General features: G+C 39.5%; 1 protein-coding gene across 1 annotated transcript in view; it reads right to left on the bottom strand.

Moving 5' to 3' along the window:
- The window catches only part of SYTL5 (synaptotagmin like 5), a 50,581-nt gene extending 38,200 nt beyond the window's left edge, over positions 1-12,381 (bottom strand). Inside the window, exons 1-2 of the mRNA XM_054001920.1 lie at positions 12,263-12,381; positions 2,805-3,020 (exon numbers count right to left, since the gene is read on the bottom strand). Coding sequence (XP_053857895.1) covers positions 2,805-3,020; positions 12,263-12,381 — 335 coding nt within the window. The remainder of the gene's footprint in view (positions 1-2,804; positions 3,021-12,262) is intronic.
- Between the last annotated feature and the right edge of the window lie 12,996 nt (positions 12,382-25,377).

A 25,377-nucleotide genomic window follows, 5' to 3' on the forward strand; every position in this document is an offset into this window, starting at 1 on the left:
TTCCAACACTCTTTGGAAAACATGGTAAAACAGTCCAATTTGACAGACACAAACACTGCATGCAGGTCAATGCTACAGAGCTAAAAGATTTTTCTCCTCTTCCTGCCTTTTGTTTGCTACTTATAAAGCATAAATGTCTCTTAACAGTGTATTATTTTCTCTTCCTTTCCTTCTGCCTTTTCTTCTTGTCAAAGGCCCTATTAAATTAATCAGCTCCTCCGTCAAAAGTAATTAAAAAAGCCTAAAAATCCTGATTCCCCCTGCATTTCTCACTTGGTAGAAAAGCAGAACTGAAATAATTTAAATGAGAACTATGCACAATGATGTAACTGAAATGCCTTTCCCAAACTTCCATCTCCACACTGCCCACACAGAAGATTATCTCTCTGTGTACTCCCAGCAATGTAAAAGACATTTTACATATCATTAGCTGTCATGAAGTCTTGCAGAAACACTGCATATGAACAAAAATAAAGGGGAGAGAGAACTTTCAATTTAATGAAGATTCTCAACATGGACAAAAGCACTTGAAAAGCACTTGAAAATTTGCAAGCAAATTACACCATGGTTTGTAACAACCTAAAGGCAGGCTTCAGCCAGAATTAATTGTCAAGGTGGTTGCTAAGACCACTGCTTGGAACACAGAACTGCAGCACAATCAGCAGAAGCAGAGGTCACACAGGTTTTGAGAAATGGCCTCACTCATCTCTCAGCCCCAGAACAGGACCATCTTTGGTGATGTCATCACCCCAAGGGAGGTTTATCCAACCTGTTGTAAAACAACATTCTGCAACCCTTCCAAGTTATGTCAATGTTCATGCCATCTAAATTACATCTTTTCACTGCAATTTAAGTATCACATTACTTTTCTTACCCAAAGAGGCGTCTTAGAACAAGCTGTAAGCCGCATTCTGTAGATTTAAAACTCGGGTATTTTCAGTCTTCTCTTGCCTAGGCTGAACACTTGTGACTCCTTCTATTGCTCTGGACATCCTGTGTGCTAAGTCTCATTACTTTCTGCTGAACTTTCTCCAGGTGGCCAATATGAATTCTGATACAAAGAATCAAGGTACTCTACATAAAATAGGATCTTATCATGTATTTTACAGGCCATAATTTGGCTTGTGCATCATTGTGTGATGCTCAATTTTTTTGCAGTGGAAAATTCTGTTGATTCATGTTCAGCTTTTATCCAGTACAATACCCAGATCCTTTCCTAAGGAACAGCTGCAGAAGTTGTTGTTATTCTCATTTTATGTTTCTGCAGCTGCATTTTTTTCCCTAATGCAGCACTTCCAAGTGCCCATAGGGAGCCATCACTTGTTTTACCTTCAAACCACTTCTCTAAATTCTAAGCATCACTTTGAAACCCAGTCTTGTCCTTGAGCATGCCTGGAGCACCTCTCAGTTTTATGTCTCCTGCAGGTGTAACTGGCAAATTCATCTGCTGCATCAAGGTCCTTAACTAAAATATTTAACAGTAATAAGCCAGGAAATATTCTGCTCTATATCACTGGGGTTTTTAAAAAGGTTTTTTGGTTTGTATGTGTGGCACTTTTTTTGAGGTTATTTTTGTTTGTTTGGGGTTTTTTGGGGTTTGTTTTCTTTAGTTTTTTGACAGTGAAATGTCCATAACTATGCTGAGAACAGAGCTTTACAATTTTCCAGGCAGGTCTGCAGTCACACTGGCAGAATTTATTCCAGGGCACAGCTACCCTAATTTGTCAGCCTATTAGAAAGGAACAAGAGAGAGTATCAAAAGGTTAACTTCAGTCAAGTTATAAGACAGCAACCAATCTTCCTCTGTCGCCTATCAAAGGTGGAAATTAAATTGATTTTGACATTATTTGTTCTTGAGCCAGCTCTTACTCCTCATCCTGTCACCTTGTCTCAGCTTTCAAACAACACAGCTACCGTTTGTTTCAGTGTTTTTAGAGAAATTAGAGGTAATGTGGCAGGTTCAACAGATCCCTTTTTCTTTTCTTCATTTTTAAATGAACACAGCATTGTGTTTGCTGTCCTCCATGCTGTCACCTCACTTGCACCCCATCACTTCTGAAAGGCACAGCACTGACATTATCTCAGGAACTGCCTGAGGCAAAGTACAAGGACCTCAGCCAGGCCTCTACCAATTTAAAATCATTTCACAAATCAAACACGTAAACATTTTTTGTTTTAAGAGCTGAGTCACTCTCCTTTGGATGTGCCCCACTGGATGCAGAGGGGGTTAAGGCTCCTACTTAACAATGGATGCAACCTTCTAAAGCTAAAGTTTGAAGACACAAACCCTAAACTCCATGCCCTACTGTGGTAATTTTTCACTGACTGTCTAAGTGGCCAAAATCTTGACAGAACTAGTGATTTGGGTTCACTTCCTGAAACACTTTACAGAAAGCCTTCCCTTCCTGATCCCATTAGTTCGAAGGCCTGTCAAAAAAAAATCCCTCCAATTCTTTTTTTATCACGTCTCTTTCTTACATTATCCAGTCCTTACATCAGGATACATAACTGAGTTTTGTTGCCCAACACATTTCTCCTGTCCTTCATGGTTATCTTACCAAATCAAGCAAAAAAAAAAAAATCCCACATTACCAAACTAATCAAGTGAATTATTCTTCCAAGTCTTTGGAAAACAAGCTAGTTAAAACTGGCATGGAATTGGGAAAAGAGATATTGCAGCAAATAAAACCCCCAGATCAGCCTCTCCCCTTGTGCATTCTCTGTAAGGGGATGTACAATGGTAGCACAAAATCACTGCCAGGGCTGGAACCTCCACACGTGGTTATAAAAACTGCCCAACTTACGCAATCTTGGCACACACCGAGCACTTCCAGTGCCCCTCAGCTCCCAGCACACGGCACGTGCTGCACACCCGCAGTTTGCAGCTCTGGCACAGGTCTCCCCTGTCAAAAATGAAACCCAGGCTCTTCTGGCAGCGAACACAGACCCTGCTGTTGTCCTGTTGAGAGTGGCGGTTTCCGCCTTTCCTTCTCACTTCCAGAAGCTCATTTTTCAGTTTCCTAGAAGTAAAAAAATTAAATCTTTTAATCTGGAGATTCAACTCAATGATCTGTAAGAACTTATTAACAGATTAACATTTTATGCTAAAAATACAGATGTGAGTAATTGCAGGGGTTTTTTTGGTTGCATTTGCTGTATTTCTTGACACAGAGGACACAGAATAAATCTATTTCCCAGCTGTCAGACATGCAGTCAAGAGGAAAATCTGGTAGATCACTATGAGTAAATGCAGGGAGCTGAGCAGTTCTGGACAACTGATAAACCATCTTTGCTTGTCCTCCATCAATAATTCAAGTCATGCTGAGCCCAGGTTGACAGCAACTCAGAACTGAGACTATCCAGTGCATGCACAGAAGGAAAAGTGCTGCGATTGCTAATTGCGAAAAATTTCTGCAATTAGTGTCCATTTAATAATATGCCAGTGCAGAGTTAGGTAGGAGTATATATGCAATTCTGTACCAGTTATTCAAAGTTATTCTTAAAAGAGCCCAAACCAAAAGATCTAAATAGGAAGTGGTGTTATGCTGTGATGCCACAATCAAAGTAAAAAAGGCGAATGCCTGTTTAAATAGTGTGACTTCCAGATCTTACCAGTTCTACAGAGCTGACTCTACAGACTGACTCTGCTGACTCTACAGAATAAAAATTTTTGTGTTTGAGACTAAATTTTGAAGTCTGCAGTTTCAATGGCCAATGAGCTGGATCCTTAAGAAAACAACTGTGAGATGGAACTAAGCTCAGTGGCTGCTAAATTCTTTCAGTTTTACATGCGTGGGTGTTGCTGTCTCCCCATTACCCCACCATTCCCTGTGCTATCTTTCATGCCCATCATCAGCCAGGAGCCCCCAAAGTCCCTCAATCATGAAGCACTCCAGCTCACTGAAATCACTATCTCTGTACACACACAGATGCCTAACGGGAGGATTTAAAAACCTGCTGCCACCTTCACCTAAAGATCAGAAAAATTGTGCCAGAAGAAAACCACATGGAAAATAAAATCAATGAAAGATTGCAGGTTGCAGCCCAGTAAAGGAGGCCAGGAACATTGCTTGGGCCACCAGGGAGTCAGCTCTGACAGAATTAGGTTATTTGTGGATGCACTGCCTTGCTAAAAGATTGGCCAGCATTTTGCTTCCCACTGGGATCCCATGAACAGCAGCTGCTCTGCAGCCACCTGACCTGTGGCTGCTCAGCCTCTGACAGCTCTAGAAAAGGGCATGTCCAATCCCTCCAGGCAGCAACTGCAAATCCCAGTCAAGGGCTTTCCTCTGCTGGCCTCTATCCAGAAGTGAGTGCTTCATCCAGCTTTGGACCCTTCCCCATATCCAATCCAAACAGCCTTTCTCTCATTCCTGAGCTTTCAAAAGTCTGTCCAGGCTTCACGTGCTTTCTTGGTACTTTGCTAACTGTTCTTGCAGTTCATTGATTGCATCTTACATCTCTTCACTTCCTGCAGAGATGCTTTTGGTGCCAGGCACGTGTCCATTTCCTTCTGTGAGTCAGCTCCAAATGCAAACAGTGTTGTGCTGTGCTGTGAAAATTGCCAGTGGTGCTGGGTGTTGCCACTCTGCACAGAGAAGGGAGACAATCCCTATTTTTGCCAGTCTCATCCTTGGATCTACTTTCCAAATGTCAAAACTCATCTGCTTCTTCTGGACTGAGGACTAAAGGCAACCCACCAGCAGCATGTTCTTGACCACACCATTTTCAAAAGAGACACAACATCTATCTGCCTGAATAACAAATACACCTTTAGGTGCTTGTGAAGACCTGAATTACCACTGAGTTTATGGTCACTCACATCTCACTAAACATCAAACAACATTCACAAATGTTTAATGATTTACTGTCACCCCTCCAGCAATGTGAAGTTGTCAGAGATAAAGTGCTCTGCCACATGGCCACTTTGAGTACCAGATGACCTTAGGGAAATTTGTTAAGATTGATTGTGCTTTCACACAGTGAGAGGTATTGCAGCATTTCCTTCAAATTCACCTTGCCCTAGACTTTTGCAATGACCTCAGGAGCTGGAATTCCAGAAGACCTGTCTGACCTGTGAGGACTGAGGCCAAGAAGACGTTGTGCACATTGGCCTTTTCCACATGCTTTGTCACTGGGTCCTCTATTCCACCCAGCAGCAGGCCCACACCTCTTCTTGTACTCCCTTAGCCTCCATTTTCTCAATTACAATGTTCTCCTGTTCATCTCATCTAATCTGATTGCCAAACTGGACCACCACTTCTTTACCTGATCACTGGTCATTCTCTATCTATCTCACTTTTTCCATGGTCTCCTGTCAAAACTGTGACTTTTTATACAGCAGAACCACCAAGGAATGTTCAACAGACAGTCTTTGAGAGACAACTGTGTTTTCACTTTTTATTCAGGTTTGCAAAGATTTGGTCAATCTCATACCAAAGAATTAAAGAGACACAAATAATTTAGTTCCAGTTTCTTTTGGCACTTCAGTATCTGCAAGCAAACCAAGCACCTGATCCTTACCCAAGGATATTTTTTCATAACAGATTTATTCCCAGTGGCTTATTTTTACTGAAAAAAATTAAATTAATCCTGACCCACGCATTTCAGGAACCTGACACGCAGTTATTGGAAGTTGCCATCTTTTTGGCAATAATCACTGTGTCCTGTGCACTGCATCCAGGTGTCTAATGGTGAAACAGAGCCTCCACTGAACTCCTTCCACTCCAGCCTTCTCCCTCCTCACTGCAACTTTCAGGCCCTTTTGTGCTTAGTTAGAAGTACTATTCAATACAAAATCTGTTTTAAATAGTTCCAATTTAAAATTGGGAAATGTCTATAGGCCCAAAACAATAATCAGAGCATTTTTTTAATAGTTTGCTTAGAGAACAACATGTTGAAAAACTTATCAATGTTCTTGTGACATTAAAAAGACATTATTCCTACTATTCAGTAGTGGTAATTGCAACAGTATTTCCCAGTACTTATGTGAAACATAATCTAAAATTCTTATCAGCTAATAGCTGATCTGCTAACAGGAGAAATTCTAATTCTAATTAATTCTAATTCTAATTCTAATCCTAATTATTGTTTTCTTATTTTTGAATATAAATTGTCTTTGATGACTTCCAGGGAACTGAGAGAAAATAAATCAACCCACAGTTAGTCCACTCAATTAAACAAATAAGAAAGAAAAATTAAAAAAAGAAGCAAAGAGTGCATGGACAGATGCACTGGATATGAACATTTATTTGAGATTCCCTATATTATTTATTGAGCTGAATTTCTGATTGACTGCAACAAATATATTCATATCTTAAGAAAATAAAAAATGGACTGTCTCAAGGGCCAGGAAAAGCAGGAGGAGGTGGGTGAGTAATTTGAAAAAATCCATCATCATAACAGTCCCTAACCAAGCACAGCTGAGCTGCACTCTTTCACTGTACTGAAAAGGGATAACAAGTGCAGCCTGTAGCTGCACTGGCTTACCACTAACATTTATTTCCCAGGGCAGGAACCAGTTGGATTATAAACACCCAATTTCCTTGTGCCAGTCTAACATTTGCACTCTCCATAAATTTAAAGTAATACATTTAAAGACAGAGTTAGATATTTTTAATCACAAATATTAAACAAGAATTAATCTTTATAAATCTTCTCCTAGTAATATGAAAGGGAAAATAAAACTCAGCAGAAGCCAATTTAATAGGCTTCTGAGAAAAAGAATCCTATCATCCATTGAAGTTTCTAAACCTTTTATTACAATGGCTGTTTGATGAAAGATAGCTATTAAAAATAAATTTGATTCTGCCAACTATAACAGAATATGTAGCCATTTTCCTAAACTATGGATTTATATTAAGATCCCTCTACTGTCTGAGAAAATATGTTAAGCACTTTGGAGAAGTGCTCTGTTGTAATCAGGACTCCAAGTAACAATGAACGTCTCAACCTGACCCTTTCCAAAGGTGGCTTAAAAGGCCAATGTAAAATACAGCAGGAATCAAAACAAAACAAAACAAAACAAAAAAAACCAAACAAAAATAAACCAACTCCAGAATTCATAGCTGTTGGCACAGTTGCCAGAGGCACAGGAATCCCTAAAGAAGTCAGGTCCTTCCCTATGGATGCTGAAAGCAATGAGGCAAAGGTCCTTGTTCCTTCACAAATGCAGCCTCAGGAGATGAAATATTCTCAAACCCCTATAACACTGCAAAGAGGAAGCAATAAGAAGTCTTAACAGATCCATTTCTTATTAAAAGTAAACTTTGCCCTGGAGAATATTTATCCCTCAAAAGTAAAATAGCTATACTGCTGCAAGAGGAAAGACATTCTGTGCCCAAGCCATTCACTTAAAAAAATGCCATAATTCCCTTTAACTCTGTAAGCATTATCCACTTACTTTAAGTTAGATAACTTTCCCTTTAATACCAAACTGACTGGTTTGGATGTTTTTTTTTTCTATTTCAGTAGGATTTTAGGAAGTTTTATTTTGAATTTTTTTCTACCTCATCTCTTCTTTATTTCTAAAAAAAGCCCAAATCAAACAAACTGTTAAATGTAATAGCATACATAATTCCTGAGTTTGATTTTCAAATTTTTCCTGGATCTTCTTTCTCCCCATTTCAAAACCTTTATTCCGCTGAAGATGTAGAGCAGCAGAATCCAAGTATGCCTAATTTTATTTTGCCATTCTAAATTTCCAGAGTTCAATGGGTCATAAAAAATTGAATTAAAAATAAAAAGGTCAACCCTCTCCCTCCCTCAGTCAATTATAATTAAAGAGTTTGGCAGAGAAAAAAAATTAATTGCTTTTGCACAGATGAATAGAAATATCCTGTGTGCAGCTGCTAACTTAGGTACTAGAGAATTTTTCTGTGCAGGAACTGGCATCAACATACTTGAGTATGAGGAAGAAAGGCAATTTTCTTTCCAGACTGATTCTCAGTACTTTCTCCAAATTCAGATTCCCTTCACTGTCCAGCACAGTATGCAGTAAATATTGCTGAAAGTTCACAAAAAGAACTGGGCTATTACCAACTTCCATTGAAGTCTCCTTGGATTGTAAAATACGAGTACCTGAAGTATTTTTTATATTTACTTAATAAGCACAGGTGTTCAAATTTTGTTTAAGTAACAGATTAACATGATAAAAACTGTGTTAAGAGCACCCAAGTAGGGAGGCACATTGATGACAACACAAGAAAACAAGCAAAGAATGAATATGCAAAGAAAAAGAGGTCTGAAATGAGGAGTGATAGAACAGAGCCCAGTGAAAAGAAGGGAAGGAGGCATGGGAACTGAAATTATACTGGCAATCATAATGATGGCAGACTTCCATGGATGAAACTTTTTCTGGGTAACTTACTTGTCCTGTCAAATAAAAATGGCTACTGATTGGAAAGATTGGAAAGAAAGATTGGGAAAAAACACTAACAAACAAAACAGAAACAAACAAACAAACACCCCACAAGACCAAACCCCCCCCCCCCCCCCCCCAAAAAAAAAAAAAAAAAACCAAAAACCCCACAGATCCCCTGTTGGTTTCTTGCTAGTCCTCACTAAAACAGATTCTCCCAGCACATGAAAATTAATCATCATGAGAAAGTCTTTCACCACTGCAGGATCATGGTTTTCAAAGAACACAGGACAGCAAAACAGGCACCTCTGCCCTTAGAGCACTGGCAATAGTAACTCCCCTTGATGGAAAAGTCTCTGATTCAAAAATAGCAATGTGTTAAACTGTGTTAAATACACCTCACAAATGACAGGGCTGCCAGACAGGAACTTTGCAGCTTCCAGGTACAGATGGCCAATGTGCTTTAACATGAGGCCTCTCTCCTTCAAATATTTATAAGCAGTTTTACAGGAACACAGACCATGCACCATATTACATATGTTATCCTGCTACCATTCTGTGCTTATAAACAAGTCCAAATGTATACTCAGCAGATAAATCACTTCCCATTCCCAGTCCTCAAACTTCTGCTTTTCTAAAGTACTTGCCTGTAGCTACCACATGGTGGTATCCACGCTAACAATTTCTCCTGTATTATAATGAAGTTAATACCATAAATGGTTTCCATGGATCTCTTTGGACTGATAAGAAGATGTCATTTTAGTCAGATGAAAAGACAGGAATGCTAACTTTCCCTGTCAATACAGATCTGGGACTGGTGCAATTATTACACAACCTCTGGCAACCTAAATGCTGACAGAGGGGTTCAAACAACAACCCATTAAAACCTTTTTTTTGGACAAAACTGCAATTTTCTCAGCACAGCAATTATTACTCTACCTCCTCTACAAGCATAGCATTCGTAGCTGTGCTCCATATAGAATGGAAAGGAACTTTGTAATTTAAACCCTAAGAAAATAGTTAAGGTAAAAATTACTGATTTTATTCAAATAACCTTAGCAATTTAAAAAAAAATGATGGTAATTCAACTGACATCAAAAACATTATAAAGCAATGTTTAGAGCACTGCAGGTTTTTTGTACAACTAATCTATTAACAGCTTCAAATCAATATTCAAAGAAAACATCCAGTCATGCAAGATGCACACTTAGGGTTAAGAATATAAATCATAATTTTTATTAAGGAGGTTATTTGTATTATCAAAATTAGAACTCAGAAAAAGAACTTGATGACGTCTGTGTTTCTCTCTCATGTGGGTGAAATAATTGTGCATCAAACAAAACCACCAGAAGAGCCACCTGCTCTCCAGAAAACGAGTATGAGCAGCCATAGTAAAAACAACGCTTAACAATTTCACTATTAGAACATCCTCCCACATTTACCATTGCTTTCACAATGAATAGAAAGGTATTTTTAAGTTACAAAGGCTTTTAAAAACTAATAGGAGGAGAAAAAAAAAAAAACAATTATCAAGATAGATTCAGAAAGAGTGGAACAGGATAATAAGAATTCCTCAGTACAATGTACAAGTAAGCATCTTCCCAGAGTGGAAAATGCCTTGAAAATAAATAAAAAAGGACTTGCTCTTCAACAAAGTATTTCAAAAAGTATATAACAGATTGTACCAAATGGAATTTTAAAGAGAACAAATGTTCCCCTGAAGTGTGCTTATAAGCCATGATTATAGATTCTTGCCAAGTTGTACTGAGAAAAAAAAAATTAAAAAGTCTCATAGGAAGCAGTTAACTGTCTAATTCTTTATAGTTTTTATATTCTGGAAATCTTTTATAGACCACATTCCACTGTTATCAGACAAAGTATGGTGTAGTGAAAATAAATACAAAGCCCATTGGTTCATACACAGGTGCTAGAAGTATGCATTAGCACCACATTGCATCATTAGTTATTCTAATTAGCATTTTATTTCAGATTAGCTTGGTTTTGAGTATTTTCTTAGAGTATTTTTTTTACCAAAATACTGATAAGCCAATACCACCTGCCACTTCACTGAACTGTGCTGAACTGTTCCCTCTAGGGATTCTGCAAATTCCAGACTCAGCAGATTTGGCAGAGTGAATTCCAGCAATGCCATAAGAAGCAGAAAATTTGGGGGGTTAAGACATTAAAAAAAAAAACAAAGAACAAAACCAAAAAAAAAAAAAAAAAAAACAGCAACAAAAGAAACCTCAAGCTACAAAATGAAGCAAAACAAAAAAACCCCACAAAACCTCAGGAGTTTCAAATTTCCATTTGAGATTGGGAAATGACAATAGCAGAAAAAAACTTTCAGGGGCTTTAGGAATCCAGTGATCTGATACACTCCATACTGATGCCTTTGACAGATGATTATTGGCACATCACACATTTCCAAGGCCATCACCTCAGGAAACCAAAATAATTTATTTGAAATTTTTATTTTATTACTAAACAGAGCAGAATGCTCTGGAACAAACAGTGCTCCATCTGTTTTCTTTTTCATCTCACAAACCATTAAGGAGACAAAATGATTAATTTGCCCACACCACCTAAAAGAAACACCTTTCTTTCCAGCCTGGCAGCAGCAGAAGCAGCCAGTTCTCACCCCTCCTTTCAGATGAGCCACTGTGCTCCCCCAGGTAAATGGGTTGCACACCAACAGGGGCATTGCACTCAGACTGGGTTCAGTTGAAGGAGAAAAGCTTTCAAAACCTGTGGCTAACTCTGCATAGATTTCCAAATAATAGAAATTAATTAAATTTTCATTTATTTTCAAATTATTAAATTTCCATTAATTTTCAAATAATGATTTTAAACAGTAGAATCTTCTGAAGGTGCAGAACATACACCTTTGCAATGTCTAAAATGTTTTTGCACAATGCCTAAAATGTTTTTAGAAAATCAAAGGGAAGAACAATGCAGCCTGGCCTTGGGATTCATGGACAGAAACCAGCAAAGGCTGGAAATTTTCCATCTGTCACTTGTTATATTCAGCAACCTCGCCAACACCCAGTGCTGCATCCTTCCCCACTAGCCTCTTTCTCAGAACCAACACTGTATGAAACTTCAAAAGAGCAATGGGGGGAAGTGAAATAAAGCAGCCAAACTATCCTTGAAAAGCATAGGAACCTTTCCAGAACTGATACTTAGCTGAACTAACTCAAACTGAGCCTTCTAAAACTGCTGACTCAGCCTGCCTCCGCACATTGTTCTCTGGACTTTGGTTTTTACTTTTCTGGGTAGAAAAAGAACACATGGGCTCTATTAATACTCTGAGACTCTACTTCTCCCAACAGTGACTTTTGAGATAAATACCTGAGATTTAAAATTTTATTTATTAATAAATCTAAGTAATTTGAAAAATGAAGTGTCCTTCCTCTCTATTCTGTAAGCCCCACAACAGAAAGAAGGACACCATCATGCCTTTGTCCCATACTGTAGGAAGTCCTGAACAGAGGCAGATGCCAACTTTCTGTCTCTCTGACACCTTCCAAACTTCTGTCCCTCAGTCAGCTCTGAAGGCAGGCTCTGTGCAGCCTCTCTCAGAGGAAGAGCCTTACTAAAACTTTCCATTTACAGGGGGAAATTCAGCCAAATCAGACTAAACAATCTGAAATTTAAAAAACACTGGTACATATTTTTGCACTTGTTATCTTTCTTATACTTTTGTCTTGAAGCAATGGGCATGATTTTTGTTTACTGAGAACCATACTAGCAAGCAATTTTCTTTTTAACACACTTGAACTTACAATTAACTGTGTCATTTCTCAGCACTCATCATTGTATGAGGCATACAGAAAACTTTCACTGGGTACCACAAAAACATCTACCAACCATATATGCAAAAGAAATAATAAAAAGGGTTACCTGATTCTTTTATCTTCAACTTTTTTCAAGTACTCATCTCTCTTCAATACTCCCAATATTGTTTCCCTTTCGTGTTCCAACAAAAATGACAAATTGATGATCTCCAAGTGCTTCGACATGATCCTTCCACAGTCACTCCAGCAATGACCACTTTGCCCAATCAATTCTCCAATGATTTATTTGCACAAGTCCAAAGGCACGTTTGTGGCAGAGTTACAAGATCCACACAGTCAAGAGGTATTTTGAAAAATGCTTCTTTAAATTAACTGGGTGTCAAGATTGTATTGCTTTTCCTTCCAGCTCCACAAGAAATAAAGGTTTCTCCTTTGTTTCTTCCTTGGGAAAGGCAGTCATGTATGTTCCTGGTTATTAAAGACCCTTGGGTCTTGGCCGATGCATCCACCACAGCTGCAGAATCAGCTTCCTGAATAATTGTAGTTTGGAGCCACAAAGTCACTGGGTATATTTATATCAAACTACCTGAAAGTCAAAACAAATTGTGTGGGTGATTTTGAAATTACCATCAGAGTCTGATTTGACAAAAGCTAAATCTAGCAATGGTTTGGAAGCCACTGAAGAATGGCATACAGACTTAAGAGGTTGCCTCAGGGGCTACTTATACACAACTGTCATAAAAGTTTGGTGTTTTTTCCTAAGAAAAGAGTAAAAAAAAAAAATCATTGTTTCTGCAATACAGATCCAACTATCAGGTCACTTCCATCAGGAAGAAAACGGGACAGGAACATGATACACAAACTGAAGCACACAAGTCATTGCAAGGCAGAAATACAAGTCAGGAGTGCCAGTTTTGAGCTTCTTATCACTGAAAATTGGGAAACAAGCAAACCATAGACAAATACTTTTGGTTAGATTGCTGTCTTAGACATACAACAGCTAAGTAATAAAAAAAACACATGGGAAAAAAAACTTTTTTCTGCATTTATTTGAATAGGAAAAAACAACCCCCCCCCCCAAAAAAAAAAAAATCCCAATGCTGGACCATTAAGTTTGTTCTTCAATTCTTGAAAAAGGTGTTTCTTTTCATACCATAGCACCAAGTTACTTGGAAGCAAAAGGAAGAAATCCAACATGTGAACTGTTCTTTGTTATCAAGAAGGTCAGGTTCTTCCTTGAATTGCTTAGAGAAGTGCCTGGTGAAAGCACTTTTAACCCAACCAGATCCTAACATCAGCAGACTGGGGAGCATAGGGCATCAGCACAAATCTCACAGAGTCATTGTTTGTCTGGTCAAGGAGCTCTGAAATTCTGTTTGCTGTTTTTCCTTGCATGGGCAGCATGGGTGACATGAAACATTATTCTCAAAGGCACTTATTATTTTTAACTGGGGAAAAAAGGGACCAGGTTTTATTGGAAATGGAAAGCCAAGAGGTAAAGGGGAAAGACTGAGTGAAACAATTAGAAATTCGGGACAACAAAAGTATTAAAAACTTTCTCTGACCCTTTATTAACCCATTATTGGGTTGATGATGTGCATTACCCAGGTAAGCAGGGTTCTTGCAGAACCCCAGTGCAATGGGATGGCAAGCAGGCAGCCAAGAACATTCTACCTGGTGAGATATTCTGGCACTGGGAATTCAGGGAAGATAAAAACCGCTTGATAAGGTTAACTTGACATCTGGTAATTTCTTCTCAGCTTTTCTTTTAACTCTAAAGAGATTAGTATTTCTACCACGCCATACAAAAGCCTCAAATATTCCCTTGGACTAAGTGTGTGGCTGATCCTTGAATGTCCTGAGAGATTTTTCTCTCAGTGCAGGGAGGCACACATGACATCCAAAATTTCTAAAGACATAATTGGGAATGCAGTTATTACATTGGCCACCTGGAGGGTCAAATACACAGAGCCCAGAGCAGAGCTAAGCACTGTTAAGAGTGATGAGACCAAGAACTGTCAGATAAGTCAGACAAAATTTAAGAGTGCTACACACTCCTGGCCAGATGTAAATCAGCTGAAAGATCATTCCATTTAGTTTCTTACAGGGAAGAAATCCTAAAACACACTGGTCTATTCAACAAAATGCTGATATCTCTTGCTGACAACTGTATTATGGTGAAGTCTGTGAATCTTGACTAGAAATCATTACAGTTTTGTTTTAAAGACAACAGAAACTACATCAGAGTTTGCAACATAAGGAATAATACAGAGTATTATGAAGTTTATGAGATGGACAGATAGACATAAATTACATTCATGTTACCCACATTAAGAGAAATATGTTTGTAGTAGAGTCTATTCTTATAGAATGACTATAATCAACTGCAGTTTAATTCACAATGATTTGTGTGGACTTCTTTCTGGTTTTTACTAAACATTCCTTGGAATTTATCCTTCAGTCACATCTATGACAAAAATCTTGTGGATTTTAACTGTCCTTATCACCTAACAGAGGCATTTGTCAGCTATCAGGAAATAAAATTTTACCTGGCTATGTGTTCAAACAGTTTTTTGTAGATTAAAATACATTGTCAATTAGCAACAGAATCTTACTACAGAACCAGGATGGCTGCCTGTTTAATGATCTCATACTCAGTATTAGCAAGCTGTAAGCCTCACCAGTGAGAGTCTTAAAAAGCAGCATTCTCCAATTATCTTATTGCTGTGGTGGAGGAACAGCTCCAGCACCCCAAGCACATCAGCAATGCAGGTTTTGTGTACAGGCTGCAGTAACAGACCTGATGCTGGAGCAGCCCAGTTTTCCTCTCTGCCACCTGTCCAATACATGTGCACCTACCAGATAATTGACAATAAGATTCAGACTCACCCCACCTTCCAGATTTTCTTCTGCACTATGAAATTGCCACTCAAAAATATGATTTCCTACCCAGATACTCCCTCCCTGATGAAACTTCCTCAAGAGAAGCTCCTCTTTGCTCAGACAGGCTTCCTTCTAAGTATGCTACACTCATGAGCTCTGCCTAGGTAATGTTCTGTACCCCAGGCTAGCTGAAGTAGTGGCAGCAGTTAACTTTGTATAAAACAGGTTTTTCCAATTCTTTTATAATTCTTAGACAATATTACCCTTGCCAGGCTAACTTTTAGGACTGAAGACACTGCAGATACTTTTACCCCTAAGGAAGCAGATCTAGTAAAAAATCCTTGGTCCTGTATCCTCCATCACTCCTGCCTAATTAGACAGATTCTGTGTGGAAGCTCTAAAGACTGCCACTTGTTCTGCCTTGTGCTGGTACAAGATGTGCCAAAACCTCCCCCACCTCAGAGATGGAGATCACCTGGTCTGGCCCCCTGTCCTCTGTGGTAAGTGCTGGGCACCTCTGTGGCACACGCAGCTGTTAAACAGGAGAACAATGACATCACAGCCTGCAGAAACATTTGCTCTATTTGGAAAGGAGACTAATGAGTAAAGAGATACTGTTTTTAATAATCTACCACTTAAGACTTCCCTGCTTTAAACAACACATTATTAGACACCAGGCCTGTATTTCACACTAAGACTTAATAGGAAAATTTGCTCTTCTCCTTTCCAGCGCTACTTTTCCTCTCTATCTAAATGGTCAAGAATAAATTAGCTGACAAAAGCTGAATCGTGAATCAACCTAGGGCTTAAAAACAAAACCAGTCAGCCAGCCTTTAAAAGGTGACAATGCTCCTTTTAACTGACTTGTGATGTTTTATTAAGCAACCCTGTGGCTGATTAGGAAATGTAGTTGTTTTCATCCTAAAGTGAGTGAGGATTTCACACAACAGAGCATTTGAGGAGAACTAAAATGTGAATTAGGACACTGGTAAAAATGCAAACCTCCCCTAAAAGGATGGGCTTTGTTCTAATCTACATACAATATGTAGAGAGAACATTAATTTCTTAAGCCAGAGTAAAGCAAAGATCTGATATTAGACATGCAGAGGATGGAGACACTTCTTTCATTCCTGCTCCACTGTGACATAATCCCAAGGCTGTATCTAAGTGAGCTTCTCAAGCAGGTGATTGTTATCCCCTGCCTCATGGGAAGGGTAGAAAAGATGTTCAATGAGACTATCCTCCATGCTTTTGCCCATTCTTTTACCTCCAGAGAAATGTATCTCTAGAATGGAGTTTTACTCTCTGGAGCTATTGTTGTGGGAAGATACATTAGAAATAACATGCACTTATGAGCATAAGACAAAAGTTAATAAAATTAGAAAAGTTAGACAAAAATTAATAAAAAGTTACTGTTTATCCTGTATATAACTGCATCCACTGCACACAGGTACCATGTCTATCCAGAAAGCATTTGCTCACCCTTCCAAGACAAAAGAATTAAGGATTGCCTAAAAAATAAAGAACAAAAGCACAAAAAAAAAAAAAAAAAAAAAAAAAAAGCTTTACAGTGTGGAAGAACACACCATTTATTCTTGCTAGCTCTAGCCACACAGTTGTTTGTGACAATTATAGCACCCCCAAAACTGAACCTCCCTGAGGGTCATCAGTTCAGAGCCACAGGAATTATGGTGAATCCACTTCATTCAGTGAGATTTGCAGTTACCACAGGCACAGTGACCAAGAATGTTCCTGCTATGGGCATCCTTCCAAGCCCAGCAAGACAACAGTCATCTGCACTCCAAAATACTTTTACTTCATCTCTCCCCCATCTTCATGGGAAGGAAGAGAAGTTTCCTGCTCTCTAGAGTCAGAGCTGAAAGGAAGCAAGATGAAGGGAGAGGAATTATCCTCTTTTCCTCAATGGCTCTGCCATCAAATTGCCTGATGCAAGAAATTGCTTCCACAGCTGAACCATTTTGTTTACTTAGCTGGAAGCCAGGACATGGAACAATTTAGTGACTCAGCAACAGAGGCAACATTTTCCACACTCACTGACTGCAGTGGCACAGGAACCACAGCATTGCCTCACACTGCTTGAGTGATAGAGCCTTCACCTAGTGCTGGCAGGAAATTCTTTGCCAGCAGAGAAATATTATTTGCACTACATATATTTACTAGCATGGGTGTGTTTAGGATAGGCATAAACTGTATCTTCACACTGGTAAGGAAATTCCTAACAAGAGTATCTGAATGCAGCATGGTGTAGTGACTGTAATTAGTTTTTGCCACTTAAGAAGCTGAGATAGATCATCTCCTGACAAGGCACCAATCACTGCTTGAACCAAAGCTGCATGAAGTATGACAGCCTAGCTGGAAACTCTGCAGGAACAGGATTAATGGCATTACTGACTCTTCCCTATGCTTCAGGAGACCACAGGTTCCACCTCCCAGCTCAGTCCTGGCACTGTAGATCACAGCATGGTGAATCTAAATCCAGTACACACAGCTTCAACACTCAAATGAAAAGAGGCACATATCATATAGGTGCTGCTTAAAACACACAAATCCTCTGTATGCTGAGTTTGTTCACATGGGGGTCTGAAGTAAAACTCAAAACTAAGGTGACATCAGTAGGCAGCCACCAAAGCATGGTCCACATCCACAGCTATTTTTCTCTTTTCTGAGGCCTGCAGCCATACATAAGCCAATGATGGAGGAAGGAGGGGAAGGGCTGACCACGTTAATTCTAATAAAATGGCAGGAAGACATAAAAATGCACAAATGTAAAGCTTACCATGCTGAAACTGTAGTGTCCAGCTTGGTTTCTCCTACTCTCACTTAAGCATGCTGCTTGCAGAATGCCATGAACAGGAGCAAGAAAAACCAGCTTCACTTCCCAGCAATGTATTTGCAGAGGGCACACGCCCAGGTGAGCAAACCAAGTGTCAGAAGGTACTGAAGGACCAGGAAATGCTCATTGCACAAAATCAACAAATTTGTAACATGAGAAAGAGCCAGTCAAGACACCAGAGTCAACTGGCAAGAAAGGAAAACCAAGCCACACTTGTTGAATGTGATCTTGGTTAATTGCACATGGATTAAACTGAGTGAGAGCTCTGGTCAGTATTACAGTGTAAACAGTAAGCAGATTCTTTGAGCAATCTTCAAAGACCTTTAGAGGTAAGAGCTGGAAGACTTATGAACTGGGAAGTCACGTATTGCAATGAAGGAAGGATCATGTCTGAGTGACAGCAACACTGTTTGAAGAGTCATTTAAAGCACAAATTGCTATCAGTACACTGGAATGAACATAGGCTGAGAGAGGAGCTGAAAATATGATTCCTTATGTCTACTTCTTTCTAACTGGTGTAGGATGAGTGTGTTTGACTTCAGAGTAATTAGAAAAACTCAGATTTGTTAATCAAACAAACACAATGGATTCAGAAGCAGTTAATTTTTTTAGGTTGGGCACAATTCCAGCTGTCTGGAAATGTCTTGGCAGAGCTGTCGTGTCCCTACCTACAGGACTGCAGATCTCTGCAACCACGGGCAATGCCTGCGAGCTATATCTAATTTCTACAATTACTGTGATAATATTTCAGAACCAAAATCATGAGTGTTTAAAGACTAAAGCAATAATGTTAAAGCTCATTAAGTCTATGGAGCAGACCTTGCTGTGTAAGAAAGCAGTAAATTAACTTGCCTGACTGTACAAATAGAAGAGCTAGGACTAAGCTCAGCACTGACAACCTGATCATTCATTAAACATTGCTCCTTCTACAGGTCTCCCTCTGATTGTTTTTTAGCCCTGAGAAAAAAACATAAAGTAACACACAAAAAAAGCATTTTTCAAATAATAAATTACAGTTTCTGTTTTCCTGCTGTAGGTATTTAGGCTCATGGAACTGCGCAGTCAGGTTACAACCCTCATGAACAGCACTGCCCACAGAAAGCTCACTAGAGACACTGCTGGCTGCCATCCCAACAAGCTTGGCTGATTTTTCAAACTGGGAAAAATGCTGCAGCCATTCAGGCAGGGGATCAAGTGCAGAACAAACCACAGGTAGAGAGAACACCAGGCAGTTCGTTCATGAATATAAGACTATACTCCCTAGAGGTCCTACAAAACAATAAAATAATTTAACTCCTTCAGAGATGCTTTGGAATAAACAAATATCTAAGAATCTTTTCTGTATTAAGAGAAGATTCGGGGGAATCTGTCATGTTTAAAATAATTTCTTTACAAACAGGAGGCAAGGAGTGGGAAAAATGACACAATCAGGTGGCAACCTTTTTCTTTTGTTTTGCTCATCATTGGGTAAATATGGTTTACCTTCCTGGCTGAGTATTCAGCCAGAAAAGAAGACACTTCCCAGGGCAAGAATGGAAAGAAAATTCAGTGTGTCCATTTGCCAAATCAAAGAAACCAAACAGATCTGAACCAAAGAATGAAGGAAAAATATTTCTGCTATTGTTAAGCAAATAGCATCTGTGCAATGTTAAATCAGCCATGAAAATATGACTTGGGGCTTGAGTCATCTCAGTCTTATTACTTAGTCACAGTGTGTGTGAAGGCAGCAATTCATTCAGCACTGAACTTTACCTTAATACGCTTAAGTCAATCCGGGGATCTTTAAACTTTCCATGATGAAATGGAAAGAGAAGCAGTAAAGTGAGGTCTAGAATAGAATGGATTTATACACAGGTGTAAAACAAGTTCTAATATTGACCTTACACATTTTGCTTAATGCATAAATTATGAGTTTAACCAAGACTCACCATTATGAAATTTAACTAAGACAAGAAAATGTATCAGTTATGTACTTCTAAAAATCTGTGTCTCCCTTTCCCCACATTTAAATAGACATGGTGTTTTGGGAGCAGGAAAAAACTTGTTGGCATTGAATTCTTGTAGAAATTGAAAGCAAGTACAATGCCAGCAAGATTCGTAATTCTTCTTTTTAACTACCAGCAGTAGTTTCTTTACAATGTCAACACAGTTTAGGGGAAGTTAAATTGATACATATTGTGCGTATATGACATGATTGCATTTGACACCAGGGTCACAGGAATGGAGTAGCTCACACAGGACACCTGAAAACCCCTCTCATGTCCATTAGCGATCTGGTCACAACCTTTATTCACCATCCTTAAGTTCCCTGACTCCTGTTCACTGGGACTTGAGGCTGCAGTCACCATCAGGTGCTGTGAGATCCCTGGGGCAGTGGTCTGTACTGCAGCACTGTTACAGGAAGCTTCATCTGACATGAAGTAGAAAACGCATGGTAGAACAAGTGGACTATTTTCATTACTTAACAAGACCCCCTCATAAGAGTATCTGTTTCTTTTAACTGCAGCAAGTGATTGGCTGAAATATCAATGGGTTTATTTGATTATTTTTCCCCCAGCAGAATTTTCTCACCAAAAAACCAGCAGCAGATGTGTTGCACAGAAATGGATGATGGTTCTTCAAACATACAATAGAAATCTATATGTGTCTTCAAATTAAAATATTTTCATTAATTTGCTGAACTAAGAGTACTCCAAAGGAAGTGCCTTCACTTCAGTAAACATTCCATTTTGCAGAAAAACTCATGACTCATCTGATGTTTAGTCCACTTGAAAAAAAATCTGTTATTGATTTTGCTTTCTTCATGAACAAACCAAAATGAAATTCTCTCTGAGCTCTGCAAGAGGGCTGCAGGAAGATTGCTGAGGAACTGCTGCAGAGTCAGAGAAGAGGAAAGTAGAATCTACAAGAGGAGCCATTTGGGAAGACATCCACCAAAACAGTGAAACCCACTCTGGGCTTGGGGAGAAGGTAACACAGACCTGGTGTGTGAGTGCTTTGAATGAGGAAAGGTGTGTGTCTGTAGGAGATGAAAAACCCTATTCTCCATGGATTCAGCCTGTTTGATGCCAAGTGCTCATTTGTCTTCCTGCCACAACAGTGTGGTGTAGTAACACTCATTTTACACTGTTCTTGACAGTGACTTTCTATTTGATCTAACAGAGCAACTGGATTTGCATTTTAATGAAAAGAACTAAGTTTGATCTCCATGCATACCAAAGGTATCTCATCATGCATTATATGACTTCTCTCTGAAGAGGTGTGAAAAGTCCTTAGGAGATTCACCTGTGCAGGGTAGGGGTGGAGATCAGGATGGTTTGTGGATTTTGAGTAATCTTTAAAGGTCCCTTCTAATTCAAACCATGACTCTATTCTATGATTTCTCCTGACCTAATCATTCCAGTCCCTCTCTATAAGCAACAGAGAGAAATAGGCATTTCCAGGGCATGACTCATCTCCCCTTCATAGCAGCATTTTACAAAGGTCAGAGGAGCCCTTGTCTGGTAGCATCCATTTCCCTCCACTGACTGTGACGGGGATGAAGCACGACTACCTCAAACACCGGCATGCAAAACATGTGAGCAAATGTGTCCTACTCCTCATTTCCAGCATAAAATGGACTGTTCACAAGGACACTTGTCCAGACATCTCCCAGAGGATATAAACAGTTTAATCAGAGAGTGGGATGAGCTTGGAGTGTTGCCTTGTTTTACATTAAATACAATGCTACAATGTTTTTCTCTACAAACAGCAAATAAAACTAACAGGTTTGTTAAATCTTCCATGAAATGCATCACTGTGTTCCTCCAGAGAATGTGCCTAAAAATGAACATGGTTTGAAAGTCTGCATATATAAGAATATAATTTTCTAAAATTCTTGTGGCAGGCAAGGAAAAAACCCACAAAAATCTAGTTAGAAAATGTGTTCTCACAGGTTGCACTGCTGTCCGTCTGAAGTCTGGGCTGTGCATCAGCAATCAGAGCCCTGAGGATCCCCTTCAGCTGGGCACAGGAGGTAGTGGACTATGTAGAGCTTCCTTCTGCTTCCCAAGGTGAGATTTTCAACAAAATGTCTATCCAGAACAGCCCAAAGTAACAGGAGATGGTCTGTGGGGAGCAGCCATGTGTGATTTATGGCTGAGGAGCAGAGTTGGATCAGTGAGAAAGGAGCTGGACTCTGCTCTTGGATCTCCTTTGGACCCAAATGAATCCATGGAGCCCTTTCAGCAGCAGCCTGCATGGACTGTCTGCCAGGCGCAGGAACAGCATCCTTTTTCACTCACTGTATGACAAAGAGAGGTGGCAGATTCCTCTGAAAACACTGTTATTCAAACCTGAAGAACATCTGGGGTGGCTTTCATTGCCATTTTGAAGCCCTGCCTGTGCAGTGCAGCCCACCCAGTGCCTCAAATGGAAGTCTCCTGAGGCAAAGCCATGCAGCTGAAGCTGCCAGTGCTGGACAAACAGTCTGGTTTCTGTCTACTTTGCACAAAAAGCAACCACAACTCTTTGGCAGCACAGTTTCCAACAGTGGTCACTGAGCAGCAGCCAGGGACAGGGCTGGAGGAGTGAAGTTCAGAGCTGCACAAGGGATCAGTGTGTGGGAAGTGCTCCAAGCCAGAAGGAACTGGGTACAACTGCTAAAGATCACTTTAGAGAACATGACAAGAGAGGCCAGATTCCATTGCAGAAATACCTTATGAGACCTGGGGCCTCGACCAGTCTCTGTCAGCAATCTGAATTTTTCAAGTAAACAACATCTAATATACACAATACTCTGATAGTTTTTGATAACTGTAAGAAAAGGATCAGAAGCTTTCTTCTCTACCCTTCTGGCTGTGATCTGCCAAGGCAATTCTATAACATAATAGTAGTGGGTGCTGTACCAACAGCAGGAAGATACAGAAGCTCTCAAGAAGCAGCTCCTCCTCCAGCTCAGACCTTTAATCATGTCTCTTCACTACAGGTTGCTTTTTTTGCCATATCATACATACCATACACATCTCCCTCTTTCCAGCTAGATGTGTAATTCCAGTGGCACCAGAAGCAAAAGAGTTCAAGAACCTGGAAGTGAACTTCCAGACTTTCTGCCCATCCTAGGGCTACTTGTCCAAATTTCCAGAAGAACAGATACTGGGCACAGACAACATGCATGGGTCACCAGCTTTTAGGTGAAATGGGAAAAGAGAAATTATTCAGGAGAAAGACTGCACAGAGCTGCATTCACAGGATATTAATCACAACTTGACCTTTCTGCAGCATCTTTCTGCCTCCTTTTGGCCAAGATTTACTGCAGCTCTCTGCATAATAAGTGTTTCAGCCTTTTAATTGCATTTGCAATACAGAGAGCTTATGCCACTTGAAATGATACCAAAATTTATCATTATGTGAGGGTCAAACTACTCAGTGGTCAAGGTTTGAGACAGAAAGCACAGTGGATGGACACTTCCAGTAGAAAATCTAGAAAAATCTTGCAGAGCAGAACAAATTCTCTGAGATGGTCAGTGTGCACAGAGAAGGCAACCAAAGTCTGACAGCCCAGAAGGGATGGTGGCCCCATGTCCTCACCTGGAAAGAACACCTCCAGGATGGCTGGGACACAGTCAGGGGCTGCTAATAGTGGGGTCTTTTGCCACTGGTGCTGCCTTTTGCTACCCCACAGCAGTCATCCCATCACAACTGGACTGTAAAGCCAACTTCCTCATTTACCAGTACAGGTTTTAAGTGCTGAAGATATATTTATGGAAGCCTGGTTAATAATTTTCAGTGTGAATAGGGCTACATTTTTTCCAATGATCCAATGCTAGATACCCATATTCCACAGCTGAGCATTTCTCCTTACATAGCATGTGCAGCAGCTATAGTTTAATAGATGCCTTCAGGGGTGCATAGGAGTGATAAGGACACAAGTTTTAGCTTGGGACTATTGAAAGGTTAATAAGATGTATCTATTCAATCACTGACTCATTCAGAGCAGAGATTTGGGGTAGGCTTTGTTATTTGCCCAGTCAGTGTACCAGCTTGCTTATGCACACAGCTCATGTTCTCAGAATAGCAGGGATTCCTCTCAAAGGCTTCCTAAATGCGCCTTATCAGGCACAGATTACCTTGTATTCCAAGATACTCTGGTAAAAATACCTCCTTACATGATAAACAGAGATGGCTAAAGAAGAGAAAAAGACTGACTTTTCGGTTATTTATTCCATAATAGATCAAGTGATCTTTCCAGTCTGTTGGTTTTGGAACACCACTCCCCAGTGGATACTGCCCTGTGTTCCTACAAGCAGCCTTTTGGGGACAGACAACCATTTGGGTCCCTTCAGAGACTGAAGGGGAAGAACCTGTCAGGACTAGAAATCTGTTATTTTTATGACAGAAGAATAAGCCTCCCCAGTTTTAAAAAAGCCCATGGTTGACTCTATCTACATCTTTAGTCCTTCCTCTATGATTACTGCAAACCAGCAAGTTCAAACACACTTTTCCTCTTTAATTTAAAGTCCCTAAAGGAATGTTTCCAGAAACCAGAGTAAATAAACACAAACAAAAAATACATCTTAACAAAAACACTTTCTGATTATCCTAAGTGAACAGTCTCTAGCAACTCTTACCTTTACCACTTGTGAATATCAGTAATATTCCAGCTCTCAGCAATTAAGCTTGTGTGTGTGTGTGTGTGCACAATGCCCCTAAGCAATTAATTGTTGGTCTATTGAGAATGATATTCCTGGAATTCTTCAGGAAACAAAACAAAACCTGTAAGTCACAAGGTCTTAGGTACAACTTTTGGTACTACATCAGGCTTTCAGCTGTTCAACATCTTAAAAAGTTGTCAATTTTTATTCCGCTCACTTGGCAGTATGAAAAAATTTTTAAAATACACAACCACAAATCTTGTTTTCCACAGGATTTCTGTTCCATTCAACAATCAAGAAAGATAATGGCAAGGCAGCTGCCCAAAATTTCTTCCAAGTTCCACCATTCAGCATAAAGCACATGTCTCATTAATGGAGCTTCTACATCTTACTTGTACACGTGTATCCATGTGTACAAACACTGATCTTTATATAACAATTTTGATATATTATTTTTTATTTAGAAAACAAAAATCCTATAGGTTAATAGCAGGATAGGAAGGGAAACACTTTGGTAATCAAAATATCTTGATGTCTGGACACTCTAGTTACAGACAGCCTGATTTTTGAAGTGTATAGTGTATCCATAATCCCGCATTATTTTCAAGAAACTCATGGATACACAGCAGTTTGAGTGTCATGCCGTGAAGTACAAAATTCTTCACCTTGTTATAGGGAACAGAAATCCTTCACTCATCCTTTTCCTCCCTTTCTTCTTCCATCCAGTCACAACAAGCCACAAAACCTATTTTTTTAAAGGGGAACTCCCCCGCGCCATATTTATCTTTTACATATATTTAAATATATACACACCGGTGCAGAACTGTAGAGCAATGACTGTGTTTAATAAAA

Source organism: Vidua macroura, chromosome 2 (assembly GCF_024509145.1).
Source record: "Vidua macroura isolate BioBank_ID:100142 chromosome 2, ASM2450914v1, whole genome shotgun sequence".
Classification (NCBI taxonomy): Eukaryota; Metazoa; Chordata; class Aves; order Passeriformes; family Viduidae; genus Vidua; species Vidua macroura.